This window comes from Prosopis cineraria, unplaced genomic scaffold (assembly GCF_029017545.1).
Source record: "Prosopis cineraria cultivar Desert tree isolate PC_DT_omini unplaced genomic scaffold, ASM2901754v1 PC7, whole genome shotgun sequence".
Taxonomy (NCBI): Eukaryota; Viridiplantae; Streptophyta; class Magnoliopsida; order Fabales; family Fabaceae; genus Prosopis; species Prosopis cineraria.
In genome coordinates, this window is record NW_026555338.1 from 36701737 (window position 1) to 36714926 (window position 13190).

The 13190-nt window shown below is 30.9% G+C and overlaps 2 protein-coding genes across 3 annotated transcripts; one reads left to right on the forward strand and one right to left on the reverse strand.

The window, feature by feature from the left end:
- Positions 1 to 3381: 3381 nt before the first annotated feature.
- LOC129316154 (zinc finger A20 and AN1 domain-containing stress-associated protein 3-like) lies at positions 3382 to 4757 on the reverse strand. Of its 2 annotated transcripts, XM_054960446.1 has the most exons (2): positions 4486 to 4757; positions 3382 to 4278 (listed from the first exon to the last, which is right to left on the reverse strand). In XM_054960446.1, the coding sequence occupies exon 2, from the start codon at positions 4227 to 4229 to the stop codon at positions 3738 to 3740; it is 492 nt and encodes a 163-aa protein (XP_054816421.1). In that variant the 5' UTR covers positions 4230 to 4278; positions 4486 to 4757; the 3' UTR covers positions 3382 to 3737. The 2 variants fall into 2 exon arrangements, with proteins under 2 accessions (XP_054816421.1, XP_054816420.1); XM_054960445.1 differs by lacking the exon at positions 4486 to 4757 and having other exon boundaries at positions 3382 to 4479.
- Positions 4758 to 9104: 4347 nt separating this feature from the next.
- On the forward strand, positions 9105 to 12542 carry LOC129315767 (protein SUPPRESSOR OF K(+) TRANSPORT GROWTH DEFECT 1-like). The gene is made up of 8 exons (XM_054959789.1): positions 9105 to 9901; positions 10432 to 10537; positions 10874 to 11072; positions 11456 to 11524; positions 11608 to 11682; positions 11788 to 11886; positions 11986 to 12141; positions 12244 to 12542. Exons 1-8 carry the CDS (start codon positions 9433 to 9435, stop codon positions 12367 to 12369), a joined length of 1299 nt encoding a protein of 432 aa, XP_054815764.1. The 5' UTR covers positions 9105 to 9432; the 3' UTR covers positions 12370 to 12542.
- Positions 12543 to 13190: the final 648 nt, after the last annotated feature.

Consider the following 13190-nt stretch of genomic DNA (forward strand, 5'->3'; position numbering starts at 1 on the left):
CTTCACAGTATTTAATAGACACAATAATCATATAATTTTTTTATAAATAAAACTAAAATAAATACTCCCTTTTCCTTTTATAAATATGTTATGCTCCTTTCCCTTTAATCATTGGAAGTGCCTGTTGTGTGTGTGTCAAAAGTGTGTGTGTGTGAAAAGTTTCACATTGTCTAAATAAAGAACTCTTTTAGTATATAAATACAAAAGAATGAAGTGGACTAATAAAATGGGTTTGGAAAAAAGGTAGGTTCATGCATATGGGACAGGCCAACTCAGGGCAGTTGCGATTGAAATCAGCCGATTCACCCTTCCTATATGAGTTCAAGAAGTATTGGGTTCTTTTATCGGATTATTTTTACAAAATGAATAAATAAATAATCAAAAAATCTCAGTTTTTGGCTGTTTGAAATTTGAAATCAAACCATGAATGTTTTTTGGCCATTAACCAGATTAATTTCCTAAACATATTTGTCTCCTCAATGTTTCCAGATAAGAGCTTAAATGTGTTTTACATTTGTGTAAATCGAGCCTTTACTCCGTTGGTTGAATGCCCAACATTCGAGTCCAAGATTTGGCTTATATATAGGCATGCATTCAGACTGAATAGCTTACTAGCCTCTTGAGCTTTCAAGGCATTCTCCTCCTCCTCCGACTTCTCTTTGTCTAAGTTCCTTCTGTTAGTACTGTTGTTCTGTGCCTTTGTATTGTGCAAGAAGTGTTTGTTAAATCTTGAAAAACTGTCAATTCGTCATCCCAGTGTGTCAGAATAGTTCTTAAGGATAATGTCCTTCCGGACACAACTCAAACAGCTCATGATTCACGTCTATACCGCCAGTACCACCAACAGTCCCTGCACAATTTTGTAGTCAACATTCCCAAAGATACAAATATTATTTAATTTTTTCAAAGATAACACAACTTTTAATCCTCAACAAAAAGAAAAAAATATTCAAGAAGTCATTAGTGAAAAGTATTCAATAATCTAAAATACATAAGTGCTCATGAAGTGATTTTTTCAATACATCTGTGACCAAACAATTTAAAGTTAAATACATTAACTGTTATGTTTTAGATATAAAATTTAATAATTTGGTTATAAAAGCATAGAAAAAATAATTTAATCCTTTTATTTTTTTTATATTCAAGCTACTTTGTAATTTATAATTTCTAATATTCCCTTAGGTTTTTCAATCAGGGCATTTTAATCCAAACATATCACATGATGAAACAGTGAAGCATGATTGTGAAGTAGTGAGAGGACCGAGAGAGACGAACGAAATTTAATAGAAGAAAATGAAATAAATAAATAACAAAAGTGAGAGACCGCTTGACGTGGGAGGGTGCGTTTCGTTTGAAGATTTTTTTTTTTTTCTAAGAAAACGTTTGGACAATTAATTTCATAATTTTTTTAATATTTTTATCCATATCAGCAACTTATTTCTCATTTTATTAACTTACATAATTGTCATATTATAATTCCGTTAGTCATATTATCATAATTCAACAGTCTTAATCTTTCTTCAAAGACCAAGGATGGCGTTGATATTTTTATAAAATATAAAAGATTGAATTGATAAAAATTAATTGTGATGGACCAAATTTACAATTTATACAAACACAAAGGACTAAAAGTTGCATTATTCATAATTTTTTACTTCTAAATTTTTTTATTTTTTTCCACAGTGAAAAAATTTAAAGTGTTTAATTTCAGTCAAAATACAATTAATAAATAAATTTTTTAAATATAAAAATAAGTTCAATTAAATTACGCACTCATTAATATTAGACGATGTATTTGGTCATCATATAGTGCGAGACGATGTTTTATTCTTACGGCAATGGGGAACTGACAATGGAAGATCAAAAAATTGAATTAATTCAGTATTACCGAAATAATTGAGGATACTAAAATAAAGATCAAATGTCTTTTGAGTGGTGAGATTCTTGGTTTGCAACTTCATATCTATTAATTTATAAATGAGTTTTGTCTATTTATAAAGAAAAAAGGAAAAATTTAACTTGTTAAAGACACCTGACTTCCCATGACTTGATATTCATGTTTCTTAATTTGCATCTTTGCAAAGACTAATAATTCGATAGATCAGTCGATTTATAAAGAAAATAAATATTATTTCATGGTTTCTGCTTATAAAAAAAATATTATTTTATGATTTCTATTAGGTTATTACACTGTTTTTTAGACTTATTTTCTAATCATTAACCTGCAAGTGAAAATTTGTCTATTTATAAAGAAAATAATTTAACTCCTGGTCAAATATATTATAACTTTCAATAATTTATTTTTATAAAAAGTATTTCACCAATTTATTGCTGAGATTCATCATTTAACTATAAAAGCATATAGTAAATTCACTATTCAGGTCAAATTATTGAAGGACCCTGTGATTTCCAATTTTTTATTATTAAATAAGATCAATTTAATTGTTTGTTAGCAAGAAATGTCATTCCACTGTCCTTAATATCTAATTAAAGAAAAAATAATAATAAAAGAGCCTATTCCTTAATTTCCCTATTTTGCTTTTGTTTAGAAAAGATGATAATAAAATTCATCAATTATATAGATGACAATTTAATTTTTTAAAATATTATAATTTTACTGAAATTTTTAAAAACTTTTATGTTAATAAATTTTAAAATAAAAAAATTATTTTATTTTTATTAAAAATAACAGCTCTGATCATAAGTTCTTATTTAAGGAATAATAATTTTTATTTTATAAATTATAAGAATTGAAAAAAAAATTATAACTTGTCAAGTGTAATTTTTTTATTAAAAAACAAGCATCAATCATAATTTTTACTTAAATAATAACAATTTTTGTTTCATAAATTATAAGAGTTGAACAAATAATGATACTTATTAAATATAATTTTTATTGTTAAAAAAATAAATTTTTAAAATAACAAACTACAATAACAACTTTATTTAAAAATAACGATTTTTTATTTAAAAAATTATAATAATTAAATAAAAATCATAACTTATCAATAAGTATAAAATTATTTTTTTAATTTAAAATTTATTGATATAAAATTTTTTAAAAATTTTAATAAATTATTGACTTGTTTAAAATTATTTTTATTTTATTATTTTAAAAACTGATGTTTTGTAAAAATATGTTTTAAAAAATAATAAAAAATATATTTTTAATTTTTTTTTTTTTGAAAATAATAATATCAAAATTTAAAACATGTTGTCATTATTTATTATCTAAAATAATATTTTATTTTTTAAAATACTTTTTTAAAAAAATTTATCAAATAAAGTTTTTTTAACTATGAAGTACAAAAAATTAGTTCTAAAACACTTGTCAAACAGACACTATAATATTTTAAAAAATTAAATTATTATTTATATATATTAAAAAAAAATTATGATCATTTTTTTTTATAATATTCCATCCCAAATATTTCTATTTTCTGGTGAAAACATCACTTACCAATGCGACATTGCTTTCATTTTAAGTCCACGTGGCCACAACATTCAAATGAAAATGGAAGTAATTCCCAAACACAGACATTGATTGACGATAGAAAAGCTCACTAAATTCATTTACACGATGATGATGATAACGATGAGGATCACGAACCCACCCACGCTCACTGACCCTAACCCGTAACACGCAAACCGACCAGACGGACGGGAAACCAACCCGGGCGTTGGATCCGGATAACTTTCTCACGCACGCGACGTTACCGTAACACCCCTTCCACTTCTCAGATCTTCTCAAGCTTTTCGGCCTTAACCACCGGATTCGCCTTCGCGATCTGCTCCCTACCCATACCCTTGAAGTCGAACTCACATCTGTGCTGTTCGGGGTACCGGTGGGATCCGCAGAATGTTGATCCGCACTTGCACTTGAATCCCGTGAGCCCCACGCGCCGCCTGCAAGTCACGCATCGGCTCGGCTGAGCCGGTGGCCGCGCCGAAGATCCACTCTTGACATCATCGACCGCGCGCGGGGGATCAAATGCCGCAGAGGACGAAGTTCCAGCGATCTGTTCCGGCAAAGAAGACGACTGCGAGGTCGTCGAAGACGGGGGAGCAAGGGATTGGTTGAGAACCAACTTGGCGGAGGAGGATTGTTGTTCGTTGAGCTGCAAATCTCGATAGCACTTGGAACATAGGTTTTGCGTGGCCGGGCTGCCAAAGAAGCCGCAGTTGTTAGCGCACAGGCTTGGAGCTTGGCATCGATGTTCTTCCGCCATTTTCTCGGACCGTCGTCTTCGCTGGAAACAATATGGAAGATCTCCCAACCTGCGAGGAGGAACCATGTAAAACGTCAATGAATAAAGTTTGAACCGGAAAGATCTACGCGAAGAACAAATAAGGGTTCCAAAAGAATCGAATCTTTTTTCCTCGTAGCCATGGGAAAGAAGATTAAGACGTAGGAAAGATCCGAGGAAAATGAATCTGTCAGCATGCGATGAAACTGACATTTTTTTTGGGGGGAGGGGGGATTACCAGAGGAAGGAATTGGATTGAATCTCGAAAAGCGCCGGTGTATAGAGAGGGGGGGGGGTCTATTAAAAGGGGAGGAGGAATCTAAGATTTTCCTTCTGGGGTGTTAGGGCAGAGGGAAAATCGAAGATGAAATTGGAGAAAGGAGTTAAAAGGGAATTGGAGCTTGCAAGGAAAACAAAAGGAGCAGAATCTCCGGTAATAGAAATCACGGAGAAGGCTCCCCTTAAGAAAAGCACCTCCCCACAATTACAGAGGCCGGCCCACTCTGCTTCCTGCGCCTTTAAGAAAATTCCATTCATTTCCCCTGCTTTAAAATTTACTAGTTGATCTCCCGTTCTTACAGATTCTTTTAAATGTTAAATAATAGTAATTAATTAATACATATTAAGTAGTCATGGGAGTAAAACAATCAAATGATATAACTTATTGATCAATAAATAATATATAATATATAATAAGCCAGAGATAACATGATAGATAAATTTTAAACACAAAAATAAAATGGAAGCATTTGCGAAATAAGGAAAGATAGATTTAAAAAAAAAGTATAGGACCTCATGGAATAGACGACTACCATCCACGAGTTAGACGGTAAAAAATCTCCTCACACACAGTGTTGAAAGTAACATTTGTGGATTTATGACCTGTATTAAGAATTAATATCTTTAATTGTTGCCTACTCGAAAATTCAATATATAAAATTGTCTTTTATGAATGGTAGATAAAAGTTGAGAGTCAAATTATATACCCATTTGTATAAGATTAAAAAAATAAACAATTTTTAGATTATTCAAAAATTTTATAAAAAGAAATTAATTTTGTAGGTACCTTATAAAAAATAGGCTATTTTGTGTTTGGTTACTGTTATAAAAAATTTATTATTAATTAGTTATTTTTAAAATTTTATGATATTCTTATTGATTTTAATTTTATAAAAATATTTATTATTTAATTATTTTAACTTTTTCTTCTATCGCATCTAATTATTTTTAGAAGCTACTTAAAGTAACTTCTTAAAGTGGTTGGAGATTTGATTTTTTTTTTTTCAAATTTTGATCACTTCTTAGGTTGGGTTTTCTAGTTGATCTCGTTTTTTTAAGAGGATTAGATATTATAATTTGACTCTTAAATTAGATAAAGTACACTATATGTTTGAATTCATGTTTCAATTGTTATTGTTGTGTACATACTAATAGGTCCAATCCTCGTGACAATGTTTGAATCAATTAGCTTCTATTTATGTCTTAAATTAAAGTTAATTGCTTAATTCTTGATTGATTTTGAGTGTTAGAACATGGTTAAGGCAAAGTAAAGTCTAATTTTAGAGCCAAGTCATGATTTGACATAATTTTCATAGGGGTCTAATGATAATTAGGTATTTTACTTAATGTCAAGTAAGTTACAAAAATTAAATGAATTGAACTTAGAATTTAGAGCTGTTGCTTGCTTGGTTAGTTCAATTTCATTCCATTCCATATTTTTCTATAAAATTAAAAAATTATAAACATTTTAAACCTTGAACTTTTCAAAACTAATATTGTTTTTAACTTATGAAAATGATTTATAATCTTTGGTTACTTAAGCTTGCTCTTTAAGGATTTTTATGATTTAAGGTGTACTTGACTACATTATATTTTTTTGAAAAGTTTAATATAACTTGGGGTATTTCACACAATAAAAAAATATCATATATTCTTCCTAAAAACTAATTATTCAAATAACAATAAAATTCTTTCTAATCCATGCTCATATCAACACGTAAATATAAAGTAATTTAATGTTGTGATCCTTTCTTTATCTAATATTTTACATGATTGATCAGTATTATATATATATATATATGAATTAATAGAAATACTTTTATTTATCTCCTTTTCTCTTCATCTTGTTTTGGCATTTTTGCTACAAAATTGATGTCCTAGTTTAAAATATCAATTCTTTTTTTTAAATTATGATGGTTTAAACTCTGATCATTAGATTACTACTCATAATACATTTAATTTATACCATCTAAATATTTTGATCTCTGTATATATTTTTTTCCTTTTATATTCAAATTAAGATGATAATATAATATATACCTAACTTTTCATAAATATGTTTAATTTTTTTTACGTAACTACACTTTTTTATTTACTAGTTTGGGTGGCACTATTTTGCGAACAATATAATTTAAATAAGTTATTATATGAAGGAAGTAGAGTATAATAAAATATTTTACTCAGTCTTGTCTTGATCACATTCAAATTATATTATATTACCACTTAAACATATAAGCATTGTATTTTTATTATTTTTTGGCATAATTTAAGTTTGAATTAAATGAATGTAAAAGTTTTAAGTTGTTAGACTGTAATTTCAAACATGCTTGCTTTGAATGTCTTACTTAAAATTCAATTTTATTTGTTTACTTTTTTAAAAAAATATAAGCGAGTCAATTCACGAGTTAACATGTTGTCAATTTAAACTATACAAAGTAGGTTAAAATTACCTTGCATTTAATTAAACTCATTTTGGCTAACCCATGCAGATACTTTTTTGACAGATTTATAGGTTGAGCTCGTTACCAGCTCTACCGTGTATCTTTCTAATTAAAAAAAATAAAGCAAGAAAAACACGGACAAGGTAAGTTCTTGCACGTACTGGGTTTGTCACTTGATAAGCATAAATGATGATGGAACTCAAGATTCGGGCTTTTATCAAATCTGCTGAGATTGAATTCCATCCCTTGACTCTTTGACTTTTATAGAAGTTGAGCTTGCGATGGTTGGGGGCATGAGGTGTCTCCATTTCCCTCCTCTCCATTTCTTTAAAACTATGTCGTTTTGCTTGTTAAAAAAATACAGAAAAAATAGAAAACAACTGAAAAGAAGCTATCCTCATCTTATTTGATATTTCCCCTCCCATGCCTTGCACAGTTTAAAATATTTATTTTTTATGTTTATTTAAAAAGTATAAAGAATTTAATAATATGCTTATTATTAATTTAACAGTCTAAATTTAATATAGACAATTCAAATTTAATATTAATTTTTTTATAATTTTTATAAATTAACCATCTAGATATATTCTGGACATTGCAGATTTAATATTAAAATTATAAAAAATTTTATTATTAAATTTGGACAACTCAAATTAAATATGAATTTTTCACATCGATGATTACATTTAATAATTTTTTTATTTTTTATAAATTGACTATCCAAATATATTTGGACAATACAGGTTTAATATTAAAATTATAAATATTTTAAATATTAAATTTAAACTATCCATATTAAATCTGGGCTGTCCAAATTGATGATTAAATTTAATAAAAAAATTATATTTTTTTATATTAGTACTGATAAAATAAAAATAAAAACATTTGATCTGAACTGTATGCAGGGGAGGGTAGGAGAAGAGAAGCCGGGCTGATGAGGGTGCTTTCTTTTCTTTTTTTTAACAAGCAAAAAGACACAATTTTAAGGAAATGGAGAGAAGAAAAATGAAAACACCCCACGCCCGGTCATTGGAGTGGCTTCCCAATTATTAAAAAAAAATAATAAATTTGTTCATCCTTTAAACAGTTTAGATTTAATATAAATTATTCACATTTAATATTAAAAATTTATAAATTTTATAAAAAAGTTAATATTAAACCTGCATTGTCTATAATATATTTGGATCATTAATTTATAAAAAAATTTAATATTAAATGTATATTATTCATGTTAAATTTAAACTGTCGAAATGAGTAAAGAGATTTATTAAAAAAATTTATCATTTATATATTTTTATTTTAAAAATGTAAAATTTAAAAATAAAAAACATTAAATTTAGGTCATCTAAATTTAAACTAAACGGTTTAGATTATGCACCTCCTCAGCAAAAGTGTGGAGGAAGCTTTTCTTAAAAGAAAGAAGCCAACTCTGGGATAATTTTAGCCTCCGAGAAGGCTAGACATTTGGCAACAACAAGGATGTGGCTGCATTACTATTGCCATTTGCAAGCGAGGAATTTGATTCATGAGTTCTGTACTTGCCTGTTTTGCTTTCTAGAATTTCATGATTTTTGTGTTCATTGTATACACATACACCTGCTCACTAACACGTTCAGCAGATCGAATCCATGGCCCTTTTCGACTTCATGTTTTTAATTAGATTTTTGGGTTTATTGATCAATATATCCATAATATTTACAAGTTATCGATAAGCCTATTCAATTTTTTTTTTCATGACATATATAAAAATTATCTATGTCTACTAAGATACATGATAAAAATATATTATTCATAAATGAAATCGTGCAGAGAAAAAAGAGTAAAGCTATACCACAACAATTTGTGAACATTTGGGGGGTGGGCTTGTGGCCATTTCTCAAATTTGGTGTGTACATGTATAATATTTTCAAAACAATCTTAAAAAAAAACTTTACTTAAATTTATCTATTGTAATTTAAGAAAATCTAAATCTTTTAATTAGCTGATTTCGCTATACTCATAATCATATTTCAACGGCATCTCCTAATAAATTATAAATTATAAGTATAAATAATAAATAAAATATGTAAGCTGTTGCAATTTGGAAACAAACAAATAAAATGAACTTCCGCCACCCCCGAACGCAACGCATTACGCAAACGGCAGTAGGAAAATTCCTCACTCGGTAATTGGGTATTCGTAAGGTTCCCACGCACACAATCTTGCGGTGTCGCCCTGCCCAACGAAACGCGTCCTTTTGACTCACAACTTCTCCTTCATCCTTGCTTCCCCCCCCCCCCCTCCTCCCGATCCTTCTCAGTAATCCCAATAGAACCATTAATTTTTTCATGTTTCTGATATCGATCAGAATTTCTCCCCATCTATTCTCCGGGACGATTTGATTGGAGTCCTAGGGTTCTGGTTCGCCGGTTAACTTTTTATTCCTTCGGTTTTAATTCGTCTATGCTTTTTGTCGGAAGCAGAAGATGTATAGCAACTTTAAGGAGCAAGCAATAGAGTACGTGAAACAAGCTGTGCAGGAAGATAACGCTGGTAATTATGCAAAAGCGTTTCCTTTGTATATGAATGCTTTGGAGTACTTCAAGACCCATTTGAAGTACGAGAAAAATCCCAAGATCAAAGAAGCGATCACCCAAAAATTCACCGAGTATCTTCGGCGGGCTGAGGAGATTCGAGCTGTGCTTGATGATGGTGGGCCTGGTCCGGCGTCCAATGGGGATGCTGCGGTGGCTACGCGGCCTAAGACGAAGCCGAAAGATGGGGAAGGGGATGGGGAGGATCCAGAGCAGACAAAGCTCAGGGCTGGACTGAATTCAGCGATCATTCGGGAGAAACCCAATGTGAAGTGGAACGATGTTGCTGGATTGGAGAGCGCCAAGCAAGCTCTGCAGGAGGCGGTTATTTTACCCGTGAAGTTCCCGCAATTTTTCACCGGTTAGTTTGCGGAGTTGCTGATTATATTAGACCACTGATAATGCCAGTTGCAATGAATGCCAATCATGTTTGCCCACCTCCATATTACCCGCCAGTTAGAGAGCCATACTCTCTGTCTGTTCATCGTTTCTCTAATTGAGTAATAAACTTATGAGTTAGGTTTATGAATTCTATCCTCTGATCCTGCTAATGTTAATGAACAACTAAATGCATTTAATGTTCAGCATGGCTCATTATCCAAGCAGTTTGCCGAGTGATATTTAGACTCGCTAACGGCATTTTTTATTTTCAATAGACTTGCCAATAGCAATTTTAATGTGAGCTAAATCTGTTTAACTCTGTCTTTCTATGGCCGAGTAAACAAATCTGTTAACTAGAGTTTTCATTGAAACAAGGGACAAAACGTTATTTCATGGAAACTTTTTCCACTTTCAACTCTATACGTTGGTTTTAATGGTTTTCAACATGAGACCAAGCATGCATTGTCACATTATAATGCTTTATGTTCTTATCCTGGTACTTTTTTTCAGGTAAAAGACGACCCTGGAGAGCCTTCTTGTTGTATGGGCCGCCTGGAACTGGTAAATCATATTTGGCCAAGGCTGTTGCAAGTGAAGCTGACTCCACATTTTTCAGGTAGTATTAATTTGATCTTGTACTATTTAAGTTTTGTGTGCATGACTAATTCTAATTTTATGACAGTCCATTTGATGATCTTACATCTTCTGGAATCAGTGTAGAATTCTTACTATGCTGGCATTCTAATAGTTCTGGCTTAAATTTACTTTGGTGGTTTCAGTTATAAATCTTTTAAAGTCTAATGTGAGAAGACTCCTAATTTCATAATGAATGATTTCATCATGTTGCTGCATATGGCATATGCCTTGATCAATGATGCATATTAGGTACCTTTATCAGATCTATAAATGGATGTGTTCTTGTGAACGTATTTTAACTCTTGATTCCTGCCAGTGTTTCTTCATCAGACCTGGTTTCTAAGTGGATGGGTGAAAGTGAAAAGCTAGTTTCAAACCTTTTTCAAATGGCTCGAGAAAGTGCTCCTTCCATCATATTTGTTGATGAAATAGATTCTTTATGTGGTCAGCGTGGGGAAGGTAATGAGAGTGAAGCTTCAAGGAGAATCAAAACCGAACTTTTAGTGCAGATGCAGGTAAGAGTTTTGGGTGGGGAGCTGTTGGTGCTTGATAAACATGATGGCCTTTTGTAAATTGTCTTTTAAATTGCATTATTGGGTATCAACATCGAGAATCTTTTTAGTTTTTGTGTATTTGTTTGGGTTGTGCAGAACTATGTTGGAATCCTGCAATAAAAATAAAATTGATTCTCAAGGCCAGATTTATTGACCTGATTGAGCCATAATGTCTTATCATTCATTTACAGAGGCAGGATTTCTAAGGGTTTCATCTGGTCATGTGAACATAAATTTTCACTTTTTTATGGCATTATGTTATCAAAGCTCAAGTTTTCAATATTTCTTTTTTCCTTTTATCTGAAGATCATGTAGAATTGGCTTTTATACCACTTACAATGCAGGGTGTAGGACACAATGATCAGAAAGTTCTTGTTCTTGCAGCAACAAATACACCATATGCTCTTGATCAGGTTATAAGAACATAAATTTGCTAACGTGATTTTATTTTAGAGACAATATGGTATTATTTCAACTAATCAGCTTGTAATTTCAGGCGATAAGGCGACGTTTTGATAAGCGAATATACATACCACTGCCAGATTTGAAGGCTCGCCAACATATGTTTAAGGCAAGGGCAATATAAATGATGACGCATATTATAGGGTAGGATTTATTGGGCTGTGGAATCTTGGAAATGATTTTACAATGTTTATGTTGTGGATAAATTGAACAGGTGCATTTGGGTGATACTCCTCATAATTTGAGTGAAAGTGATTTTGAACATTTGGCTCGTAGGACAGAGGGTTTTTCAGGTTCAGATATATCTGTCTGTGTAAGTTTTATTTGTTGATGACATTCCTGATTTTAATTAGTGTTTTTATTTAGATGAATTTCATTTTCAAGTGAAAGGTTTTCCCCTCTTCCTTAACAGGTTAAGGATGTTTTATTTGAGCCTGTTCGGAAAACTCAAGATGCCATGTTTTTCTTCAAAAATACCGAGGGTATGTGGATACCTTGTGGACCAAAGCAACAGGGTGCAGTACAGATCACGATGCAGGATCTTGCTGCAAAAGGACTGGCATCCAAGGTATGGATGATGCTATTAACTTTGATTGTAGAATTCTGCTGCGGTTTTGGGATATGATAATTGGTGAGAAGTGCTAAGTGTTCCGGTATGTGGTGATGGCAGATCCTTCCACCACCTATTAGGAGAACAGATTTTGACAAGGTGCTGGCGAGACAAAGGCCTACAGTGAGTAAAGCTGACCTTGAGGTTCATGAGAGATTCACTAAAGAGTTTGGAGAAGAAGGCTAATTCGATAGAATTTCTCTCAAAGGATTTGTGTTTTACAAAATATTGTTACTTGTGATCCCTTGAATGGATCAATTGACATGCGTCTTTCAAAAGTTTATTCTGGGGATGTGAACTCCCCTTTGTACGGAGATGAATTAATTAAGGTGAATACTAATTTACTTTCCCCCTTTGTACGTGAACGGGTCTGTTAGGTTTCCAAAAATAATTTCACCCATCCGTTGTTTATAGGGGCCTCTTTTTTCAAGTAATAGGTTGTCAAGAACAAGAAAAAAAGCATATTTCTCAAAAACAAGGGCCTGTTTTTATAAAATTTTTCTTGTGTTTAAAAAAAATTAAGGACCTATTTGTATAAACAATTTAAATTAGCTTTTCAAAATAATCAATTCTCATGGATAGATGACAGGGAAAATTATAAAATTATAGAGATATACAAAAATATTATAAAGTATAAAAACAACTAAATAACATTATTTTTAGGAGCTAAGGTTCGTGAAAAATATCAACCTTAAAATTCATGAATAATAATTTCGTTTTTATAATTATAACCAAACATAAAATCATCTCTTTTTTTTTATAAATATCTATACAATAAATCACTTTTTATAAAATATTTTAAACATCTAAATAATTTATTTTTTTAAGCTGAAACAAGGTTAAGATAGATGTTAAAATTTTATTCTATATATAGACTAGCGCGCGCGCATATTGTTCACGATTTTATAAATTTTATATAAGCATTTATATTTACAATACACGAGTTCTCAAATCTCCATGGTGGTTTCAGCATCCTATTGATTCTTTCCAACAACCAGTTCCAGGGA

Coding starts and splice junctions, on each gene's coding strand:
- LOC129316154 (XM_054960445.1), bottom strand. CDS start 4,460: ATGTCAGTTTCATCGCATGCTGACAGATTCATTTTCCTCGGATCTTTC.
- LOC129315767 (XM_054959789.1), top strand. CDS start 9,433: ATGTATAGCAACTTTAAGGAGCAAGCAATAGAGTACGTGAAACAAGCT. Junction 9,902..10,431: donor GTTCCCGCAATTTTTCACCG/GTTAGTTTGCGG, acceptor ACTTTTTTTCAG/GTAAAAGACGACCCTGGAGA. Junction 11,073..11,455: donor AACTTTTAGTGCAGATGCAG/GTAAGAGTTTTG, acceptor CTTACAATGCAG/GGTGTAGGACACAATGATCA.